The sequence below is a fragment of the Stigmatopora nigra genome, chromosome 4, assembly GCF_051989575.1.
Source record: "Stigmatopora nigra isolate UIUO_SnigA chromosome 4, RoL_Snig_1.1, whole genome shotgun sequence".
Lineage (NCBI taxonomy): Eukaryota > Metazoa > Chordata > Actinopteri > Syngnathiformes > Syngnathidae > Stigmatopora > Stigmatopora nigra.
Genome location: NC_135511.1, coordinates 2,845,541 through 2,866,599, shown reverse-complemented (window position 1 = coordinate 2,866,599; position 21,059 = coordinate 2,845,541). Strand labels below are relative to the sequence as shown.

The following is a 21,059-nucleotide window of genomic DNA, read 5'->3' as shown; positions in this document are numbered from 1 at the left end:
TGCTGAAATGTCCCACTTATTTAGCTCCCCTTTATGGAAATACTTTTTGTCAATCGGTGAGCTTAAACTTTTGAATGACAAATGCATAAGGACTTACTTTGGCCACAATTGAGGATGCCAGGCGTTGTGTGGTTGATCTGAATGCGGCTGTGTTCTGCTTTTTGTAAAGCTGCTCTGGACGATTTTCCACCTCACACAATACAAATTGTTTAGTACAAACCATATTTAGGTCATTCAGCAAAATAAATGAAAACGGAAGTCAAAAATTGCCATACACAGAAATAAACAAAAAACAAATCTAACTTTCATGTATTCAACATTAACTATTCAGATGAGTTTGTTTGTCTCGTTGTGCTTGTGGCTGGCAGTCAGGGTGTCACCCACCAACTGCCCCATAGGATTGGCTTCCGCACCCCCACAACCTTTGTGAGGATCTGATCCAAGTTGGCGGCGCGCATGGGTGCATCGGCTCTTTCCTCTCCATTTTGGTGTTTTGTCTTACCATTATTTACGAGCATCTACGATGCAAACATTTTCTCTAGTCGCCAGGATTTAATTACTAATATTTTATAATTTATTTTGTCAGGATGTGACTTTTTATACTTTTATATTAATGATTTATGTTTGTCAAGTCAACTAAGCGGAAGATATGTCGGACCCACTCCAGACCAACAGGGGGCAGAAAAACCCCAATCAGACTAAACTCTCCTCTCCAAGTATATAAACTCAGTAGTCCAGTCCAAAAAAGTACAAGACAAGACAGGCAACTAAGGAACCAAAGACACCCTTTAGTTCCCAATCATACGCAACTGGTTTTCAACCTAATCGCTTCCTATCACAACAAATCTCAATAAAATTGTAAAATGGAGGAAGAATTTGAGTTGTTCATGCGTTTTTCAAGTTGTGGCAAAAATAAAGGCTATTACACAACAACTTGACAATGTTTTGACTGGGAAAACACACTTTGTGGAGTAGCACCACCAATTTCATTATACGCAGCTATGTATGATGAGAATAAAGGCTTTTGATTTGTTGAGCTGAATGGAAAAAAATAAATTTTCGGATGACTATGTAGACAGTACTTTATTTATTTTCTTTTGTTATTTTATTTACATAAGCCTCCCCAATGACTCAACACCTTATCATGAGGGTGGTGGGTGGGAGAGGGTTAGGATTAGGTTAGAGCACCCAGACTTTTTGGAATTCTTGGAGTGAGCCCTGGAGAATTCACCTTCTAGGAACTCCCTTGTTGGGCTGGGGGACTTCAATGCTGATGTGGGCAATGACACTGAGCCCTAGAGGGATAATTGTAAAGATAGGCACCACTGATCAGAACCTGAGTTTTTTTATAATTAGTTGTCAGCACTCATGGATTCTCAATAAAAAAAAACTCCAGGTTCAGGTGTAATGGTGCCCATATGTGCACTTACTATTTTCTCATGGTCCGAGAAGTAAGGGATAGGGGTGTGCACAACGGCGAAAGACAATACCTCAACATGCCAACAAAATAAATTAAATTAGAAAATAAGATTCTCATTTAAAAAAACTCCAGGTTCAGGTGTAATGGTGCCGATATGTGCACTTACTATTTTCTCATGGTCCGAGAAGTAAGGGATAAGGGTGTGCACAATGCCTAAAGACAATACGTCAACATGCTAACAAAATAAAGTCCCAAACACAATTGCTTTTATTTTTCACTGTTGCACCAGAAATAGAGGTAGAGCTGTCAAAATATAACCCTTGGTGGTAATATGGCACCAATGGTGAAAACACATTTTGTGAGGGTCTGCTGGGAACACCTGGCGGAGTCCCTTGTCAAAGGATCTCTGGCAGAGCTTTGCCCATATCCAGGGAGAGTGACATTGAGTCTGAGTGGACCATGTTCCACATCTGTATTGCTGAGCCAACCGACCAGAGCTGCGGGCGTAAAGTTCCGCAATCCCAGAACCTGCGGCTGGACACCAGCAGTAAGGGATGCTGTCAAGCTGAAGAATGAGTCCTATCAGGCCATTTTTGCCCACAGAACTCCAGAAGCAGATAATGGCTACCGGCTGGCTACGCAGCATGTGGTCTCTATGGCCAAAACCTGGGCATGGGACGAGTTTGGCGACCCCATGGAGAACAACTTACAGACAGCTTCAAAGAAATTTTAGTCCAGCACCTGACATCTCAGCAGGGGGTGGGTAAGATTTACATCTATGCATTTTGCAGATGATAATCTGTTGCCTTAATCAGGCCACGATCTTCAACTTTCACAGTTGATGTTTGCAAATGAGTGTGAGGCGGTTGGCAGGAGAATGAATGGGATAAGGCAATATGCCGTCTCCAGGTCAGTTATGAGGTCCTTCCTCAAGTTAAAGAATTTAAGTATTATCTCGAGGAAAGAATGGTACAGAATATGGTGCAGCATCTGCAACAGTTGGTCGTGGTGTAGAAGGACCTCGGCCGAAAGGCAAAGCCATCTGTCTACGGATCGATATATGTATCTATCCTCACCTACTGAAAGAACAAGATTCCAGATACAAATGGCCAAAAATGAGTCTCCACCACAGGGTGTCCAGGTTCTTTTAGAGGCAGTGAAAAGCTCGGTAATCTGGGAGAGGGGCTCGAAATAGGCAGTGGGTAGTCCCCTTAAGCATGAAACATGATAACGTGAAATTCCTTTTCTGACCTATCCCGCCGCTGACCTTATTACCTTAAAATGCAATCAGTTCTACCATCTCATTTTACAATATATGCTACAAATTTGATCAAATAATTTTATTCATTCTTGAGTTCATACAAAACACTCTCTGTGAACTGGAATCTCACTACCCTGAAATCTGAATTATTTTACTGACCTTTTTAACCTGTAACCCCTACCATATCCTATGAAATTGAATTAAAACTAATTGAATTATAGAAAAACAAAAATTAAACATCTCATTTTCTGAACCGCTTCATGCTCATTAGGGTCATGGGGGTTGCCAGAGGCTATCCCAGCTGACTCCGGGCCAGAGGCAGGACACCCTGAATCGAGGACCAGCCGATCGCTGGGTACAGGGAGACGGACAACCACGCACACTCACACCCCAGCTTAGGGGCAATTTAAAGTGTCCAACCTGCCTACCATGCATATTTTTGGAATGTGGGAGAAAACCGGAGTATCTGGAGGAAACCCACACCAGGGGGAACATGCAAAATCCACACAGGTGGACGTGATATGAATTTGAACCCAGGACCCTAGAGCTGTGAGGCCAACACGCCAACCACTCGCTCCACCGGGACGCTCAAAGCTAAACCTACACAACTATCAAAATTTTACTTGTGCTTGTGGAAATGTCAGGATGATTTTACTCTAGGCAAAATGACAAACGTAACCTCAAGGCATTACACATTTTAATCATAATTCACAGTTACTGAACTTAATCAACTCATTGGCTTCTATTAGGGCAATAGACATCAAAATCCACGTCATAAGGGAGTGTTGGCAATGAGTGAATACAGGTTCATGCAGTGAACAAAATCATTTCCAATTTTTGTTTTGCCAATTTTACAAATTGTCAAAATCACTGAGTTAAATTTGTAAATTAATGTACTTTTCTACCTTGTACTCTGCTGGACTGGGTCCTTGTACAAACTCTTTATTAAGGAAGATGCTGCTGCGTTGAGCTATGGAGCCAAAGCCTCCCTTCCTGGTTCTTTCCACAAACGCCTTTCGCAAACTCTCCTCTGCCATGCACATGTCCACAACGTTGTATGATCCAGGACCTGGACATTGTATTTTGACATTAAAAAAAGATAAACACAATGATCATTTTAAAGTACTTTATCTTTTAACGAGAAAGACTGAATTTAGCAGTCTGTATATAATGCATGTTCAAGGACCCTAAGAAAGAAGTTCCATTCCTATATCAGCGAGGTAACTTGAATTTCTGTTAGGGTTGGGGTTGGGCTTGGGTTAGAGCAGTGCTTCTCAAATAGTGGGGCGTGCCCCCCTGGGGGGGCGTGGTGCGATACCTGGGGGGGCGCGTGTAACCCTGGGGAACAGGATTTTATTTGGCCGTACTAGTATAAAGTGTAATTGCGCATCTACTACAGTAGCTAGCAGTGGTGCTCTCATTTATTTTTTATTTCAGGCATTGATGCACTTAAAATCTTTTCTGTTGCAGACTTAAAACAAGCTTTAATAAAGTTATTCTTTGTAAGTTTGACTATATTTCTTTCCTTTTTTCCTTTTCTTTAATGTTAATAAGGATAAAATGTTGTACTTATAACAATTTTATAAAATGATTTTATTTATAGTCACGGTGGGAAGTGGGGGGGGGGGGGGGTGCGAATAGTTTTCTTCTTGCTAGGGGGGGCCTAACAGAAAATAATTGAGAAGCACTGGGTTAGAGGTAGAGTTAGCTCAGTCAGTAGAACATGAAACTATTAATATTAGGGTTGTGGTTTCAAGCCCCACATTGATTATGTTGCCCACTTTAACCTACATTTTCATGTTCATATAACCCATGATTATCTTTTTTTAGGAGAAATTCACAGAAATTTCTTAGATTAGGAAGGTCGTGGGTTTGAGCCCCACATTGGATATGAGTTAGGATTAGTGTCAGGGTAAATGTTAGGGTTAGGGTTAGGGTTAGGTAATAGGGTTAGTGGTTAGGAGGGGCTAGGGTTAGGGTTGAATTAGGGTTAGGGTTGGGGTTAGGGTTAGGGTTAGGGTTGAAGATTCTTTTTTCAACTACCAAAAATCTGGCAGTTTCACTCACGGTTAGCTCAGTTGGTAGAGCATGAGACTCTTAATCTCAGGGTCATGTGTTTGAGCCCCACACTGGATGTGTCCTTTGCTGTTACCTACATTTGGATGGTCATATCACCCATCATTAACCTTTTTGAGGAGAAATTAAAAGTATTTTCATAGAATTCATTAACTACCACAAATACAGTTGTTGCAGGGCCGGTTACCTCTGTTGGTAGAGCATGAGACTCTTAATCACAGGGTAGTGGGTTTGAGCCCCACATTGGGGGTGTCCTTCACTGCAACCTACATTTCGGTGGTCATATCACCCATGAATAACTTTTTTTGAGGAGAAATGAACAGTATTTTCATAGAATTCCTGAACTACCAAAAATGGAGCTGTTGAAGGCCCGGTTAGCTCAGTTGGTTGAGCATGACAATCTAAATCTCAGGTTGGAAGGAGTGAGCACCACATTGTGTATGTCTGTCACTGTAACCTCCATTTGTATGGTCCTTTCACCCATGATTAAATTTTTGGAGTGGAAATTCAGGTTTGGGTTGAGTTAGGATTAGTGTCAAGGTCAGGGTAAGTGTTAGGGTTAGGGAATAGGGTTAGGGAATAGGGTTAGGGAATAGGGTTAGGGAATAGGGTTAGGGAATAGGGTTAGGGAATAGGGTTAGGGAATAGGGTTAGGGAATAGGGTTAGGGAATAGGGTTAGGGAATAGGGTTAGGGAATAGGGTTAGGGAATAGGGTTAGGGAATAGGGTTAGGGAATAGGGTTAGGGAATAGGGTTAGGGAATAGGGTTAGGGAATAGGGTTAGGGAATAGGGTTAGGGAATAGGGTTAGGGAATAGGGTTAGGGAATAGGGTTAGGGAATAGGGTTAGGGAATAGGGTTAGGGAATAGGGTTAGGGAATAGGGTTAGGGAATAGGGTTAGGGAATAGGGTTAGGGAATAGGGTTAGGGAATAGGGTTAGGGAATAGGGTTAGGGAATAGGGTTAGGGAATAGGGTTAGGGAATAGGGTTAGGGAATAGGGTTAGGGAATAGGGTTAGGGAATAGGGTTAGGGAATAGGGTTAGGGAATAGGGTTAGGGAATAGGGTTAGGGAATAGGGTTAGGGAATAGGGTTAGGGAATAGGGTTAGGGAATAGGGTTAGGGAATAGGGTTAGGGAATAGGGTTAGGGAATAGGGTTAGGGAATAGGGTTAGGGAATAGGGTTAGGGAATAGGGTTAGGGAATAGGGTTAGGGAATAGGGTTAGGGAATAGGGTTAGGGAATAGGGTTAGGGAATAGGGTTAGGGAATAGGGTTAGGGAATAGGGTTAGGGAATAGGGTTAGGGAATAGGGTTAGGGAATAGGGTTAGGGAATAGGGTTAGGGAATAGGGTTAGGGAATAGGGTTAGGGAATAGGGTTAGGGAATAGGGTTAGGGAATAGGGTTAGGGAATAGGGTTAGGGAATAGGGTTAGGGAATAGGGTTAGGGAATAGGGTTAGGGAATAGGGTTAGGGAATAGGGTTAGGGAATAGGGTTAGGGAATAGGGTTAGGGATTAGGGTTAGGGAATAGGGTTAGGGAATAGGGTTAGGGAATAGGGTTAGGGAATAGGGTTAGGGAATAGGGTTAGGGAATAGGGTTAGGGAATAGGGTTAGGGAATAGGGTTAGGGAATAGGGTTAGGGAATAGGGTTAGGGAATAGGGTTAGGGATTAGGGTTAGGGAATAGGGTTAGGGAATAGGGTTAGGGAATAGGGTTAGGGAATAGGGTTAGGGAATAGGGTTAGGGAATAGGGTTAGGGAATAGGGTTAGGGAATAGGGTTAGGGAATAGGGTTAGGGAATAGGGTTAGGGAATAGGGTTAGGGAATAGGGTTAGGGAATAGGGTTAGGGAATAGGGTTAGGGAATAGGGTTAGGGAATAGGGTTAGGGAATAGGGTTAGGGAATAGGGTTAGGGAATAGGGTTAGGGAATAGGGTTAGGGAATAGGGTTAGGGAATAGGGTTAGGGAATAGGGTTAGGGAATAGGGTTAGGGAATAGGGTTAGGGAATAGGGTTAGGGAATAGGGTTAGGGCAGACATGGGCAAACTACGGCCCGCGGGCCGTATACGGCCCGTTAGACAATTTAATCCGGCCCGCCGAGCTTGTCCAATAAATAAAATAATAATGCTTCATAAATCATTCATTACATCTTGTCCATGCAATACCGTGTTTCACCTATAAATGGCGCGCTGACATTTAGGCCTTTGTTGAGTCGCGCCTTTCTCTTTATTTATCCCTCTTTAATTTTCTCATTGTCATTTGAGCCCTTCTGTAAAAATGAGCGGACCAAAGAAAAGGAAAGTGGACAGTGAGTGTCGTGTATTTAATAAAGAGTGGACAACTAAATATTTCTTCACTGAAGTCCGATCAACCGCTGTATGTCTGATATGCCAAGAAACTATTGCTGTTTTCAAAGAGTACAATATCAGCCGTCACTTTGCCACGAAGCATGCAAACTACGCTAGCAAGCAGTCAACACAACAACGAGCGGCTACTGCTCAGAGATTGGTGGCTAATTTGCAGAGTCAGCAGAATTTTTTTCACCGGCAAACTGCAATTCAAGAGGCAAGCACAAAGACAAGCTTTTTGCTGGCCTTCAAACTGGCAAAGGCTAGCAAGCCTTTCTCCGAAGGCGAGTTTTTGAAAGAATGCATGATAGAGACAGCTGGTGTTTTGTGTCCGGAGAGCAAAGGCAAGTTCGAAAAAATCAGCTTATCACGCAGGACAATAACTCGCCGTGTGGAACTCATTGATGAAGATATAGTGAGCGAGTTAAACAAAAAAGCGGCAACCTTTGAGTTATTTTCATTAGCGCTTGATGAAAGTACGGACATTAAAGACACTGCTCAGCTCCTCATTTTTATCCGCGGGATAAACAAAAGTTTTGAGATAACTGAGGAACTTTTGAGCATGGAGCCGCTGAAGGGGAAAACGCGAGGCGAGGACGTTCAGCATCATGAACATCAACAAAGCCCGTCACAGATCAAAGTTAACTGACCAACACCTCCGATCTATCCTGAGACTTTCCACAACAAAACTAACACCAAACTTTGATGCACTGGCAAAAAAGGGAGACCAACAACACTGTTCCCACTGAAAGTTCGAGTTTTTCTACTATGATAAAAAAATTGAAAGTTTGAAAGGGCGCATCTTTTAATTACGCACTGCAGCGGGACAGAAAGGATTGAGGTTAGTCGCCTATGTTGTTGGATAGTAATGTTTTGAATGTTGAAAGTTATATTCATCAAGATTTCAATAAATTTTGATATTTGTTTTACTTGGTGCCTTCAATTGAATTGTATTAAAAACAGATGCAATCTCCAGGGTTGATAGATCACAGTTTTCTATTCTAATCTATTTGGCCTACTATTTCTCTTGTACATTTGGAAAATGCAGTCCTCAATGTTAGTGAAACGTGTTGAACATTTATTTGCATGTGCTTGCTGTACTATGAGGTTTGGATACTACAAGCAACGCTTTATTATATTTGGCCCAGCAGTCAATGTACTGCTGTGGCCCCTTGTTCAAATTTTATAACCCATAGTGGCCCGCAAGTCAAAAAGTTTGCCCATCCCTGGGTTAGGGAATAGGGTTAGGGAATAGGGTTAGGGAATAGGGTTAGGGAATAGGGTTAGGGAATAGGGTTAGGGAATAGGGTTAGGGAATAGGGTTAGGGAATAGGGTTAGGGAATAGGGTTAGGGAATAGGGTTAGGGAATAGGGTTAGGGAATAGGGTTAGGGAATAGGGTTAGGGAATAGGGTTAGGGAATAGGGTTAGGGAATAGGGTTAGGGAATAGGGTTAGGGAATAGGGTTAGGGAATAGGGTTAGGGAATAGGGTTAGGGAATAGGGTTAGGGAATAGGGTTAGGGAATAGGGTTAGGGAATAGGGTTAGGGAATAGGGTTAGGGAATAGGGTTAGGGAATAGGGTTAGGGAATAGGGTTAGGGAATAGGGTTAGGGAATAGGGTTAGGGAATAGGGTTAGGGAATAGGGTTAGGGAATAGGGTTAGGGAATAGGGTTAGGGAATAGGGTTAGGGAATAGGGTTAGGGAATAGGGTTAGGGAATAGGGTTAGGGAATAGGGTTAGGGAATAGGGTTAGGGAATAGGGTTAGGGAATAGGGTTAGGGAATAGGGTTAGGGAATAGGGTTAGGGAATAGGGTTAGGGAATAGGGTTAGGGAATAGGGTTAGGGAATAGGGTTAGGGAATAGGGTTAGGGAATAGGGTTAGGGAATAGGGTTAGGGAATAGGGTTAGGGAATAGGGTTAGGGAATAGGGTTAGGGAATAGGGTTAGGGAATAGGGTTAGGGAATAGGGTTAGGGAATAGGGTTAGGGAATAGGGTTAGGGAATAGGGTTAGGGAATAGGGTTAGGGATTAGGGTTAGGGAATAGGGTTAGGGAATAGGGTTAGGGAATAGGGTTAGGGAATAGGGTTAGGGAATAGGGTTAGGGAATAGGGTTAGGGAATAGGGTTAGGGAATAGGGTTAGGGAATAGGGTTAGGGAATAGGGTTAGGGAATAGGGTTAGGGAATAGGGTTAGGGAATAGGGTTAGGGAATAGGGTTAGGGAATAGGGTTAGGGAATAGGGTTAGGGAATAGGGTTAGGGAATAGGGTTAGGGAATAGGGTTAGGGAATAGGGTTAGGGAATAGGGTTAGGGAATAGGGTTAGGGAATAGGGTTAGGGAATAGGGTTAGGGAATAGGGTTAGGGAATAGGGTTAGGGAATAGGGTTAGGGAATAGGGTTAGGGAAGAGGGTTAGGGAATAGGGTTAGGGAATAGGGTTAGGGAATAGGGTTAGGGAGTAGGGTTAGGGAATAGGGTTAGGGAATAGGGTTAGGGAATAGGGTTGGGGAATAGGGTTGGGGAATAGGGTTGGGGAGTAGGGTTAGGGAGTAGGGTTAGGGAGTAGGGTTAGGGAGTAGGGTTAGGGAGTAGGGTTAGGGAGTAGGGTTAGGGAATAGGGTTAGGGAATAGGGTTAGGGAATAGGGTTAGGGAATAGGGTTAGGGAATAGGGTTAGGGAATAGGGTTAGGGAATAGGGTTAGGGAATAGGGTTAGGGAATAGGGTTAGGGAATAGGGTTAGGGAATAGGGTTAGGGAATAGGGTTGGGGAATAGGGTTGGGGAATAGGGTTGGGGAATAGGGTTGGGGAATAGGGTTGGGGAATAGGGTTGGGGAATAGGGTTGGGGAATAGGGTTGGGGAATAGGGTTGGGGAATAGGGTTAGGGAATAGGGTTGGGGAATAGGGTTGGGGAATAGGGTTGGGGAATAGGGTTGGGGAATAGGGTTGGGGAATAGGGTTGGGGAATAGGGTTGGGGAATAGGGTTGGGGAATAGGGTTAGGGAATAGGGTTAGGGAATAGGGTTAGGGAATAGGGTTAGGGAATAGGGTTAGGGAATAGGGTTGGGGAATAGGGTTGGGGAATAGGGTTGGGGAGTAGGGTTAGGGAGTAGGGTTAGGGAGTAGGGTTAGGGAGTAGGGTTAGGGAGTAGGGTTAGGGAGTAGGGTTAGGGAATAGGGTTAGGGAATAGGGTTAGGGAATAGGGTTAGGGAATAGGGTTAGGGAATAGGGTTAGGGAATAGGGTTAGGGAATAGGGTTAGGGAATAGGGTTAGGGAATAGGGTTAGGGAATAGGGTTGGGGAATAGGGTTGGGGAATAGGGTTGGGGAATAGGGTTGGGGAATAGGGTTGGGGAATAGGGTTGGGGAATAGGGTTGGGGAATAGGGTTGGGGAATAGGGTTGGGGAATAGGGTTGGGGAATAGGGTTGGGGAATAGGGTTGGGGAATAGGGTTGGGGAATAGGGTTGGGGAATAGGGTTGGGGAATAGGGTTGGGGAATAGGGTTGGGGAATAGGGTTGGGGAATAGGGTTGGGGAATAGGGTTGGGGAATAGGGTTGGGGAATAGGGTTGGGGAATAGGGTTGGGGAATAGGGTTGGGGAATAGGGTTGGGGAATAGGGTTGGGGAATAGGGTTGGGGAAGAGGGTTGGGGAATAGGGTTGGGGAATAGGGTTGGGGAATAGGGTTAAGGAATAGGGTTGGGGAATAGGGTTGGGGAATAGGGTTGGGGAATAGGGTTGGGGAATAGGGTTGGGGAATAGGGTTGGGGAATAGGGTTGGGGAATAGGGTTGGGGAATAGGGTTGGGGAATAGGGTTGGGGAATAGGGTTGGGGAATAGGGTTGGGGAATAGGGTTGGGGAATAGGGTTGGGGAATAGGGTTGGGGAATAGGGTTGGGGGATAGGGTTGGGGAATAGGGTTGGGGAATAGGGTTGGGGAATAGGGTTGGGGAATAGGGTTGGGGAATAGGGTTGGGGAATTGGGTTGGGGAATAGGGTTGGGGAATAGGGTTGGGGAATAGGGTTAGGGAATAGGGTTAGGGAATAGGGTTAGGGAATAGGGTTAGGGAATAGGGTTAGGGAATAGGGTTAGGGAATAGGGTTAGGGAATAGGGTTAGGGAATAGGGTTAGGGAATAGGGTTAGGGAATAGGGTTAGGGAATAGGGTTAGGGAATAGGGTTAGGGAATAGGGTTAGGGAATAGGGTTAGGGAATAGGGTTAGGGAATAGGGTTAGGGAATAGGGTTAGGGAATAGGGTTAGGGAATAGGGTTAGGGAATAGGGTTAGGGAATAGGGTTATGGAATAGGGTTAGGGAATAGGGTTAGGGAATAGGGTTAGGGAATAGGGTTAGGGAATAGGGTTAGGGAATAGGGTTAGGGAATAGGGTTAGGGAATAGGGTTAGGGAATAGGGTTAGGGAATAGGGTTAGGGAATAGGGTTAGGGAATAGGGTTAGGGAATAGGGTTAGGGAAGAGGGTTAGGGAAGAGGGTTAGGGAAGAGGGTTAGGGAAGAGGGTTAGGGAAGAGGGTTAGGAAAGAGGGTTAGGGAAGAGGGTTAGGGAAGAGGGTTAGGGAAGAGGGTTAGGGAAGAGGGTTAGGGAATAGGGTTAGGGAATAGGGTTAGGGAATAGGGTTAGCGTTAGGGTTAGGAGGGGTTAGGGTTAGGGTAAGGGTTAGGGTTAGGGTTAGGGTTAGGGTTAGGGTTGGCACATGAGGGTTAAAGTTAGCTCAGTCAGTAGAATGCAAGAGTTTTAATATCACGGTTGTGGGTTCAAGCCCCACATTGAGTATATTGCTCACTTAAACTGACATTTTCATGTTCATATAACCCACGATTATCTTTTTTTAGGAGAAATTCACAGAATTTTCTTAGATTTCCTTTATTTTACTACCAAAACTACAAATGTGAATGACCTCGTTAGCTCAGTTGGTAAAGCATGAGACTCATAATCTCAATTTTGTGGGTTAGAGCCCCACATAGGGTGTGTCCTTCACTGCATCCTCCATTTTCATGGTCATATCAACCATGATTAACTTTTTTTGACAAGAACTTCACAGAATTTCCATTGAGTCTTTTTAACTACCAAAACTGTGGCATTGAAAAGCATGGTTGGCTAAGTTGATAGAGCATGAGACTGTTAATCTCAGGGTTGTGAGTTTGAGCCCCACATTGGGTATGTCAGTTGCTCTAACCTACATTTGCACGGTCATATCCCCAATGATTAACTTTTTTGACGATGAATTCGGGTTAGGGTTGGGGTTGGGTTTAGGCTTGAGTTATGATATGGGTTAATGTAAGCTCAGTCAGTAGAACATGAGACTCTGAATTTTGGGCTCGTGGGTTTGAGCCCCACATTGGGTGTGTCCCTCACTATCATCTACATTTTCATGGTCATATCACCCATGCTTAGCCTTTTTGAGGTGAAAAACACGGAATTTTCTCAGATTTTTTTTATTTAGTTACCAAAAATGCTGCAAAGAAGGCCCGGTTGGCTGAGTCGGAAGAGCATCAGACTCTTAATCTCAGGGTTTTGAGCCCCACATTAGGTGTATCCTTCACTGTATCCTCCATTTTTCATGGTTATATCTCCCATGATTAACTGTTTTGAGAAGAAATTCACAGAATTCTCATGATATTTTTTAGACTACCAAAATACAGGAAGTGTCACACCCGGTTAGCTCAGTTGGTAGAGCATGAGACTCTTAATCTCAGGGTTGTGGGTTCAAGCCCCACATTGGGTGAACCTGTCACTCTTACCTACATTTACATGGTCATATCACCCATGATTAATTTTATGAGGGGAAATTCTGGTTAGGGTAAGGGTTGAGTTATGGTTAGGGTTAGGGTTGAGTTATGGTTAGGGTTAGGGTTGAGTTATGGTTAGGATTGAGTTAGGATTAGGGTAAGTGTTTCAGGGTCAGGATTAGCTCATTCAAGAGAACATGAGACTCTAAATCTTAGTGTTGTTGAATTAAGACCCACAATGGGTGAATTCCTATCTTAACCTATGCATTCATATAATCCCTGATTAGCTTTTTTGAGGAGAAATTCACTGTATTTTCTTAGATCTCTTTTATTTAACTACCAAAAATACTGCTGTAGAAGGCCTGGTTAGCTCAGTCGGTAAAAGATGAGACCAATAATCTCAGGGTTGGGGGTTCAAGCTCTACATTGGGTACGTTATTCACTGTAACCTCCATTTTTCATAGTCATATCACCCATGATTAACTTTTTTGATCAGAAATTCACAGAATTCTCAAATCTGCAGTTTCATACCCGGTTAGCTCAGTTGGCAGAGCATGAGACTCTTAATCTCAGGGTCGTGGAATCGAGCCCCACATTGGGTGTTTCCTTCACTGCTACCTACATTTGGATGGTCATGTCACCCATGAATAACTTTTTTGAGGAGAAATGAACAGTATTTTCATAGAATTCCTGAACTACCAAAAATGGAGCTGTTGAAGGCCCGGTTAGCTCAGTTGGTTGAGCATGACACTCTAAATCTCAGGGTGGAAGGATTGAGCACCATATTGTGTATGTCTGTCACTGTAACCTCCGTTTGTATGGTCCCCTCACCCATGATTAACTTTTTGGAGTGGAAATTCAGGTTTGGGTTGAGTTAGGATTAGTGTCAAGGTCAGGGTAAGTGTTAGGGTTAGGGAATAGGGAATAGGGTTAGGGAATAGGGTTAGGGAATAGGGTTAGGGAATAGGGTTAGGGAATAGGGTTAGGGAATAGGGTTAGGGAATAGGGTTGGGGAATAGGGTTAGGGAATAGGGTTAGGGAATAGGGTTAGGGAATAGGGTTAGGGAATAGGGTTAGGGAATAGGGTTAGGGAATAGGGTTAGGGAATAGGGTTAGGGAATAGGGTTAGGGAATAGGGTTAGGGAATAGGGTTAGGGAATAGGGTTAGGGAATAGGGTTAGGGAATAGGGTTAGGGAATAGGGTTAGGGAATAGGGTTAGGGAATAGGGTTAGGGAATAGGGTTAGGGAATAGGGTTAGGGAATAGGGTTAGGGAATAGGGTTAGGGAATAGGGTTAGGGAATAGGGTTAGGGAATAGGGTTAGGGAATAGGGTTAGGGAATAGGGTTAGGGAATAGGGTTAGGGAATAGGGTTAGGGAATAGGGTTAGGGAATAGGGTTAGGGAATAGGGTTAGGGAATAGGGTTAGGGAATAGGGTTAGGGAATAGGGTTAGGGAATAGGGTTAGGGAATAGGGTTAGGGAATAGGGTTAGGGAATAGGGTTAGGGAATAGGGTTAGGGAATAGGGTTAGGGAATAGGGTTAGGGAATAGGGTTAGGGAATAGGGTTAGGGAATAGGGTTAGGGAATAGGGTTAGGGAATAGGGTTAGGGAATAGGGTTAGGGAATAGGGTTAGGGAATAGGGTTAGGGAATAGGGTTAGGGAATAGGGTTAGGGAATAGGGTTAGGGAATAGGGTTAGGGAATAGGGTTAGGGAATAGGGTTAGGGAATAGGGTTAGGGAATAGGGTTAGGGAATAGGGTTAGGGAATAGGGTTAGGGAATAGGGTTAGGGAATAGGGTTAGGGAATAGGGTTAGGGAATAGGGTTAGGGAATAGGGTTAGGGAATAGGGTTAGGGAATAGGGTTAGGGAATAGGGTTAGGGAATAGGGTTAGGGAATAGGGTTAGGGAATAGGGTTAGGGAATAGGGTTAGGGAATAGGGTTAGGGAATAGGGTTAGGGAATAGGGTTAGGGAATAGGGTTAGGGAATAGGGTTAGGGAATAGGGTTAGGGAATAGGGTTAGGGAATAGGGTTAGGGAATAGGGTTAGGGAATAGGGTTAGGGAATAGGGTTAGGGAATAGGGTTAGGGAATAGGGTTAGGGAATAGGGTTAGGGAATAGGGTTAGGGAATAGGGTTAGGGAATAGGGTTAGGGAATAGGGTTAGGGAATAGGGTTAGGGAATAGGGTTAGGGAATAGGGTTAGGGAATAGGGTTAGGGAATAGGGTTAGGAAATAGGGTTAGGGAATAGGGTTAGGGAATAGGGTTAGGGAATAGGGTTAGGGAATAGGGTTAGGGAATAGGGTTAGGGAATAGGGTTAGGGAATAGGGTTAGGGAATAGGGTTAGGGAATAGGGTTAGGGAATAGGGTTAGGGAATAGGGTTAGGGAATAGGGTTAGGGAATAGGGTTAGGGAATAGGGTTAGGGAATAGGGTTAGGGAATAGGGTTAGGGAATAGGGTTAGGGAATAGGGTTAGGGAATAGGGTTAGGGAATAGGGTTAGGGAATAGGGTTAGGGAATAGGGTTAGGGAATAGGGTTAGGGAATAGGGTTAGGGAATAGGGTTAGGGAATAGGGTTAGGGAATAGGGTTAGGGAATAGGGTTAGGGAATAGGGTTAGGGAATAGGGTTAGGGAATAGGGTTAGGGAATAGGGTTAGGGAATAGGGTTAGGGAATAGGGTTAGGGAATAGGGTTAGGGAATAGGGTTAGGGAATAGGGTTAGGGAATAGGGTTAGGGAATAGGGTTAGGGAATAGGGTTAGGGAATAGGGTTAGGGAATAGGGTTAGGGAATAGGGTTAGGGAATAGGGTTAGGGAATAGGGTTAGGGAATAGGGTTAGGGAATAGGGTTAGGGAATAGGGTTAGGGAATAGGGTTAGGGAATAGGGTTAGGGAATAGGGTTAGGGAATAGGGTTAGGGAATAGGGTTAGGGAATAGGGTTAGGGAATAGGGTTAGGGAATAGGGTTAGGGAATAGGGTTAGGGAATAGGGTTAGGGAATAGGGTTAGGGAATAGGGTTAGGGAAAAGGGTTAGGGAAAAGGGTTAGGGAATAGGGTTAGGGAATAGGGTTAGGGAATAGGGTTAGGGAATAGGGTTAGGGAATAGGGTTAGGGAATAGGGTTGGGGAATAGGGTTGGGGAATAGGGTTGGGGAATAGGGTTGGGGAATAGGGTTGGGGAATAGGGTTGGGGAATAGGGTTGGGGAATAGGGTTGGGGAATAGGGTTGGGGAATAGGGTTGGGGAATAGGGTTAGGGAATAGGGTTAGGGAATAGGGTTAGGGAATAGGGTTAGGGAATAGGGTTAGGGAATAGGGTTAGGGAATAGGGTTAGGGAATAGGGTTAGGGAATAGGGTTAGGGAATAGGGTTAGGGAATAGGGTTAGGGAATAGGGTTAGGGAATAGGGTTAGGGAATAGGGTTAGGGAATAGGGTTAGGGAATAGGGTTAGGGAATAGGGTTAGGGAATAGGGTTAGGGAATAGGGTTAGGGAATAGGGTTAGGGAATAGGGTTAGGGAATAGGGTTAGGGAATAGGGTTAGGGAATAGGGTTAGGGAATAGGGTTAGGGAATAGGGTTAGGGAATAGGGTTAGAGAATAGGGTTAGGGAATAGGGTTAGGGAATAGGGTTAGGGAATAGGGTTAGGGAATAGGGTTAGGGAATAGGGTTAGGGGATAGGGTTAGGGGATAGGGTTAGGGGATAGGGTTAGGGGATAGGGTTAGGGGATAGGGTTAGGGGATAGGGTTAGGGGATAGGGTTAGGGGATAGGGTTAGGGGATAGGGTTAGGGGATAGGGTTAGGGGATAGGGTTAGGGGATAGGGTTAGGGGATAGGGTTAGGGGATAGGGTTAGGGGATAGGGTTAGGGGATAGGGTTAGGGGATAGGGTTAGGGAATAGGGTTAGGGAATAGGGTTAGGGAATAGGGTTAGGGAATAGGGTTAGGGAATAGGGTTAGGGAATAGGGTTAGGGAATAGGGTTAGGGAATAGGGTTAGGGAATAGGGTTAGGGAATAGGGTTAGGGAATAGGGTTAGGGAATAGGGTTAGGGAATAGGGTTAGGGAATAGGGTTAGGGAATAGGGTTAGGGAATAGGGTTAGGGAATAGGGTTAGGGAATAGGGTTAGGGAATAGGGTTAGGGTTAGGGTTAGGGTTTGGTTTAGGGTTAGGGTTAGGGTTAGGGTTGGCACATGAGGGTTAAAGTTAGCTCAGTCAGTAGAATGCAAGAGTTTTAATATCACGGTTGTGGGTTCAAGCCCCACATTGAGTATATTGCTCACTTAAACTGACATTTTCATGTTCATAAAACCCACAATTATCTTTTTTTAGGAGAAATTCACAGAATTTTCTTAGATTTCCTTTATTTTACTACCAAAACTGCAAATGTGAATGGCCTCGTTAGCTCAGTTGGTAAAGCATGAGACTCAATCTCAATTTTGTGGGTTAGAGCCCCACATAGGGTGTGTCCTTCAATGCATCCTCCATTTTCATGGTCATATCAACCATGATTAACTTTTTTTGACAAGAACTTCACAGAATTTCCATTGAGTCTTTTTAACTACCAAAACTGTGGCATTGAAAAGCATGGTTGGCTAAGTTAATAGAGCATGAGACTGTTATTCTCAGGGTTGTGGGTTAGAGCCCCACATTGGGTATGTCAGTTGCTCTAACCTACATTTGCGCGGTCATATCACCAATGATTAACTTTTTTGACGATGAATTCGGGTTAGGGTTGGGGTTGGGTTTAGGCTTGAGTTATGATATGGGTTAGTGTAAGCTCAGTCAGTAGAACATGAGACTCTGAATTTTGGGCTCGTGGGTTTGAGCCCCACATTGGGTGTGTCCCTCACTATCATCTACATCAGTGATTTTCAAACTTTTTTGGCCACCGCCCCCTTCACCGCCGGGCCAAAATGCCAACGCCCCCCTCTTTACCCCTTTCCAACGAACGCTAGAACGACTATATTGCTAAATGTCACAAGAAATGGTTGATTCTTCAATCACAAACAGTTTGAAGACTAAAAAAAACAATTTTAATAAACAAAAATGGTTATCATTTATTCTTCAATTACAACACCTTGAACTGAACTTGAAATAAATTGTAAAACTGAACGAGTAACCATTAACAACTGTCCTGCCTAATGAGATGGGTGGGCTTGGTGCATTGCAATCAGACTGTCAACATCAGGATGAAGGTTTGTCAGGAGCAGTCTCAGATCACCGCGCTCTGTGATGTTAAGTTTGTTTCTTTGTTTGGTGAGGAGCCTTGTCACAGCGCTGAACCCCCTTTCAACCAGGTAGGAAGTCGGAAAAGCAATGAAAAACAACTTGATGGCTTTCCATAGGGTTGGATAGCGTTTTGGGATCGCTGTTTGCATCCAAAAGGCTTGGTAAGAGGTTTTGAACTTTGGTTTCAGATCCTCATCATTTTGCAAACTTACAAGTTCCTCTTCTAGATGGGTTGGCACTTCTGTGCTGGGTTCAGTGAACGGATCGATCACCCAATCAGGGATTTCAAGAGAAAATATGTCGTTAAATCTGACTGACATATCCCTGTAGAGTTCCGCTAAATGAGCGCAGTACAATTTTTCCGGTCTTTCTACAAACACCAACGTCACATTTTACTGTAATTGCTCCATCGCCCCCTTCACTATTTCAACGCCCCCCATTCGCCTGTTTATTCGTCAGCGCCCCCCTGAAAGTTCACACCAGCCCCCGAGGGGCGGTACCGCCCACTTTGAAAACCACTGATCTACATTTTCATGGTCATATCACCCATGCTTAGCCTTTTTGAGGTGAAAAACACGGAATTTTCTCAGATTTTTTTTATTTAATTACCAAAAATGCTGCAAAGAAGGCCCGGTTGGCTGAGTCGGAAGAGCATCAGACTCTTAATCTCAGGGTTTTGAGCCCCACATTAGGTGTATCCTTCACTGTATCCTCCATTTTTCATGGTTATATCTCCCATGATTAACTGTTTTGAGAAGAAATTCACAGAATTCTCATGATATTTTTTTAACTACCAAAATACAGGAAGTGTCACACCCGGTTAGCTCAGTTGGTAGAGCATGAGACTCTTAATCTCAGGGGCGTGGCTTCAAGCCCCACATTGGGTGAACCTGTCACTTTTACCTACATTTACATGGTCATATCACCCATGATTAATTTTATGAGGGGAAATTCTGGTTAGGGTAAGGGTTGAGTTATGGTAAGGGTTAGGGTTGAGTTATGGTTAGGGTTAGGGTTGAGTTATGGTTAGGATTGAGTTAGGATTAGGGTAAGTGTTTCAGGGTCAGGATTAGCTCAGTCAAGAGAACATGAGACTCTAAATCTTAGCATTGTTGAATTAAGACCCACAATGGGTGAATTCCTATCTTAACCTATGCATTCATATAATCCCTGATTAGCTTTTTTGAGGAGAAATTCACTGTATTTTCTTAGATCTCTTTTATTTAACTACCAAAAATACTGCTGTAGAAGGCCTGGTTAGCTCAGTCGGTAAAAGATGAGACCAATAATCTCAGGGTTGGGGGTTCAAGCTCTACATTGGGTACGTTATTCACTGTAACCTCCATTTTTCACAGTCATATCACCCATGATTAACTTTTTTGATCAGAAATTCACAGAATTCTCAAATCTGCAGTTTCATACCCGGTTAGCTCAGTTGGCAGAGCATGAGACTCTTAATCTCAGGGTCGTGGGTTCGAGCCCCACATTGGGTGTTTCCTTCACTGCTACCTACATTTGGATGGTCATATCACCCATGATTAACTTTTTTGAGGAGTGTTACGGCTGGCAGCCTGGACACACACCAGTAGGAGGTGTTTTATCTCCAGCTCTGGCTCCACCCCTGTGACAGAGCCCTGCTTAGGCCAAACACAGCTGTAATTAATTCCCCAATCATCCCTCCTGCCCTTATTTAAAGCCTTTTCAGTAGTCAGTTCACCCCTTCTTGCCTTTTACCTTGCCTCCCTTCTTGCCCTGGCCCTTGCCTTGCTGAGTTGCAGGCTTGTGAGTACGTTACTCCATGTTATATTTTGTATGTGGTGTTAATGATTTTGGGTTGCATAGGGGGACTTGAGATAAGTTTAGACACCCTTGGGTATACATATAGTTTGTGCATTTAGACACAGTTATTCCCCTGTCTAGATTATATTACATCAGTTTAACGGTGGCATCCTTCGGTCTGATTTCCTGTATTTTTGTGGGTGTTCATTTGGACACCTGTCTGGGAGGGGGTTTTACCGTGTTTATTTGAGGGTGCCACTTTAATGTCTCGTGCTTCCCCTATGTTATCCCGTAGTCTGTTTTTGTTGACTTTATTGTAAATAAAAATAACTGAAGGCTACTTGCAATGTGTGTCCGAACTCATCTTTGACCGAACCTGTCTGCTGTGATAGTTGCGACTCCCTGGTATATCATACCCCAGGGGGAGTCGTAACAAGGAGAAATGAACAGTATTTTCATAGAATTCCTGTACTACCAAAAATGGAGCTGTTGAAGGCCTGGTTAGCTCAGTTGGTTGAGCATGACACTCTAAATCTCAGGGTGGAAGGATTGAGCACCACATTGTGTATGTCTGTCACTGTAACCTCCGTTTGTATGGTCCCCTCACCCATGATTAACTTTTTGGAGTGGAAATTCAGGTTTGGGTTGAGTTAGGATTAGTGTCAAGGTCAGGGTAAGTGTTAGGGTTAGGGAATAGGGTTAGGGAATAGGGTTAGGGAATAGGGTTAGGGAATAGGGTTAGGGAATAGGGTTAGGGAATAGGGTTAGGGAATAGGGTTAGGGAATAGGGTTAGGGAATAGGGTTAGGGAATAGGGTTAGGGAATCGGGTTAGGGAATCGGGTTAGGGAATCGGGTTAGGGAATCGGGTTAGGGAATCGGGTTAGGGAATCGGGTTAGGGAATCGGGTTAGGGAATCGGGTTAGGGAATCGGGTTAGGGAATCGGGTTAGGGAATCGGGTTAGGGAATCGGGTTAGGCAATCGGGTTAGGCAATCGGGTTAGGCAATCGGGTTAGGCAATCGGGTTAGGCAATCGGGTTAGGCAATCGGGTTAGGCAATCGGGTTAGGCAATCGGGTTAGGCAATCGGGTTAGGCAATAGGGTTAGGCAATAGGGTTAGGCAATAGGGTTAGGCAATAGGGTTAGGCAATAGGGTTAGGCAATAGGGTTAGGCAATAGGGTTAGGCAA

General features: G+C 44.2%; 1 protein-coding gene and 5 non-coding genes across 6 annotated transcripts in view; 5 read left to right on the top strand and 1 right to left on the bottom strand.

Moving 5' to 3' along the window:
• Positions 1 to 49: 49 nt before the first annotated feature.
• The window catches only part of stpg2 (sperm-tail PG-rich repeat containing 2), an 88,286-nt gene continuing 67,276 nt past the window's right edge, over positions 50 to 21,059 (bottom strand). The window contains exons 11-12 of the mRNA XM_077714569.1: positions 3,587 to 3,750; positions 50 to 190 (exon numbers count right to left, since the gene is read on the bottom strand). Of these exons, the coding sequence (XP_077570695.1) occupies positions 50 to 190; positions 3,587 to 3,750 (305 nt within the window). The remainder of the gene's footprint in view (positions 191 to 3,586; positions 3,751 to 21,059) is intronic.
• On the top strand, positions 12,024 to 12,096 carry trnam-cau (transfer RNA methionine (anticodon CAU)). Its single transcript has one exon. It is a non-coding gene; the product is annotated as a tRNA-Met (tRNA).
• Positions 12,781 to 12,853, top strand: trnak-cuu (transfer RNA lysine (anticodon CUU)). Its single transcript has one exon. It is a non-coding gene; the product is annotated as a tRNA-Lys (tRNA).
• Positions 13,387 to 13,459, top strand: trnak-cuu (transfer RNA lysine (anticodon CUU)). Its single transcript has one exon. It is a non-coding gene; the product is annotated as a tRNA-Lys (tRNA).
• On the top strand, positions 18,907 to 18,979 carry trnak-cuu (transfer RNA lysine (anticodon CUU)). Its single transcript has one exon. It is a non-coding gene; the product is annotated as a tRNA-Lys (tRNA).
• On the top strand, positions 19,513 to 19,585 carry trnak-cuu (transfer RNA lysine (anticodon CUU)). Its single transcript has one exon. It is a non-coding gene; the product is annotated as a tRNA-Lys (tRNA).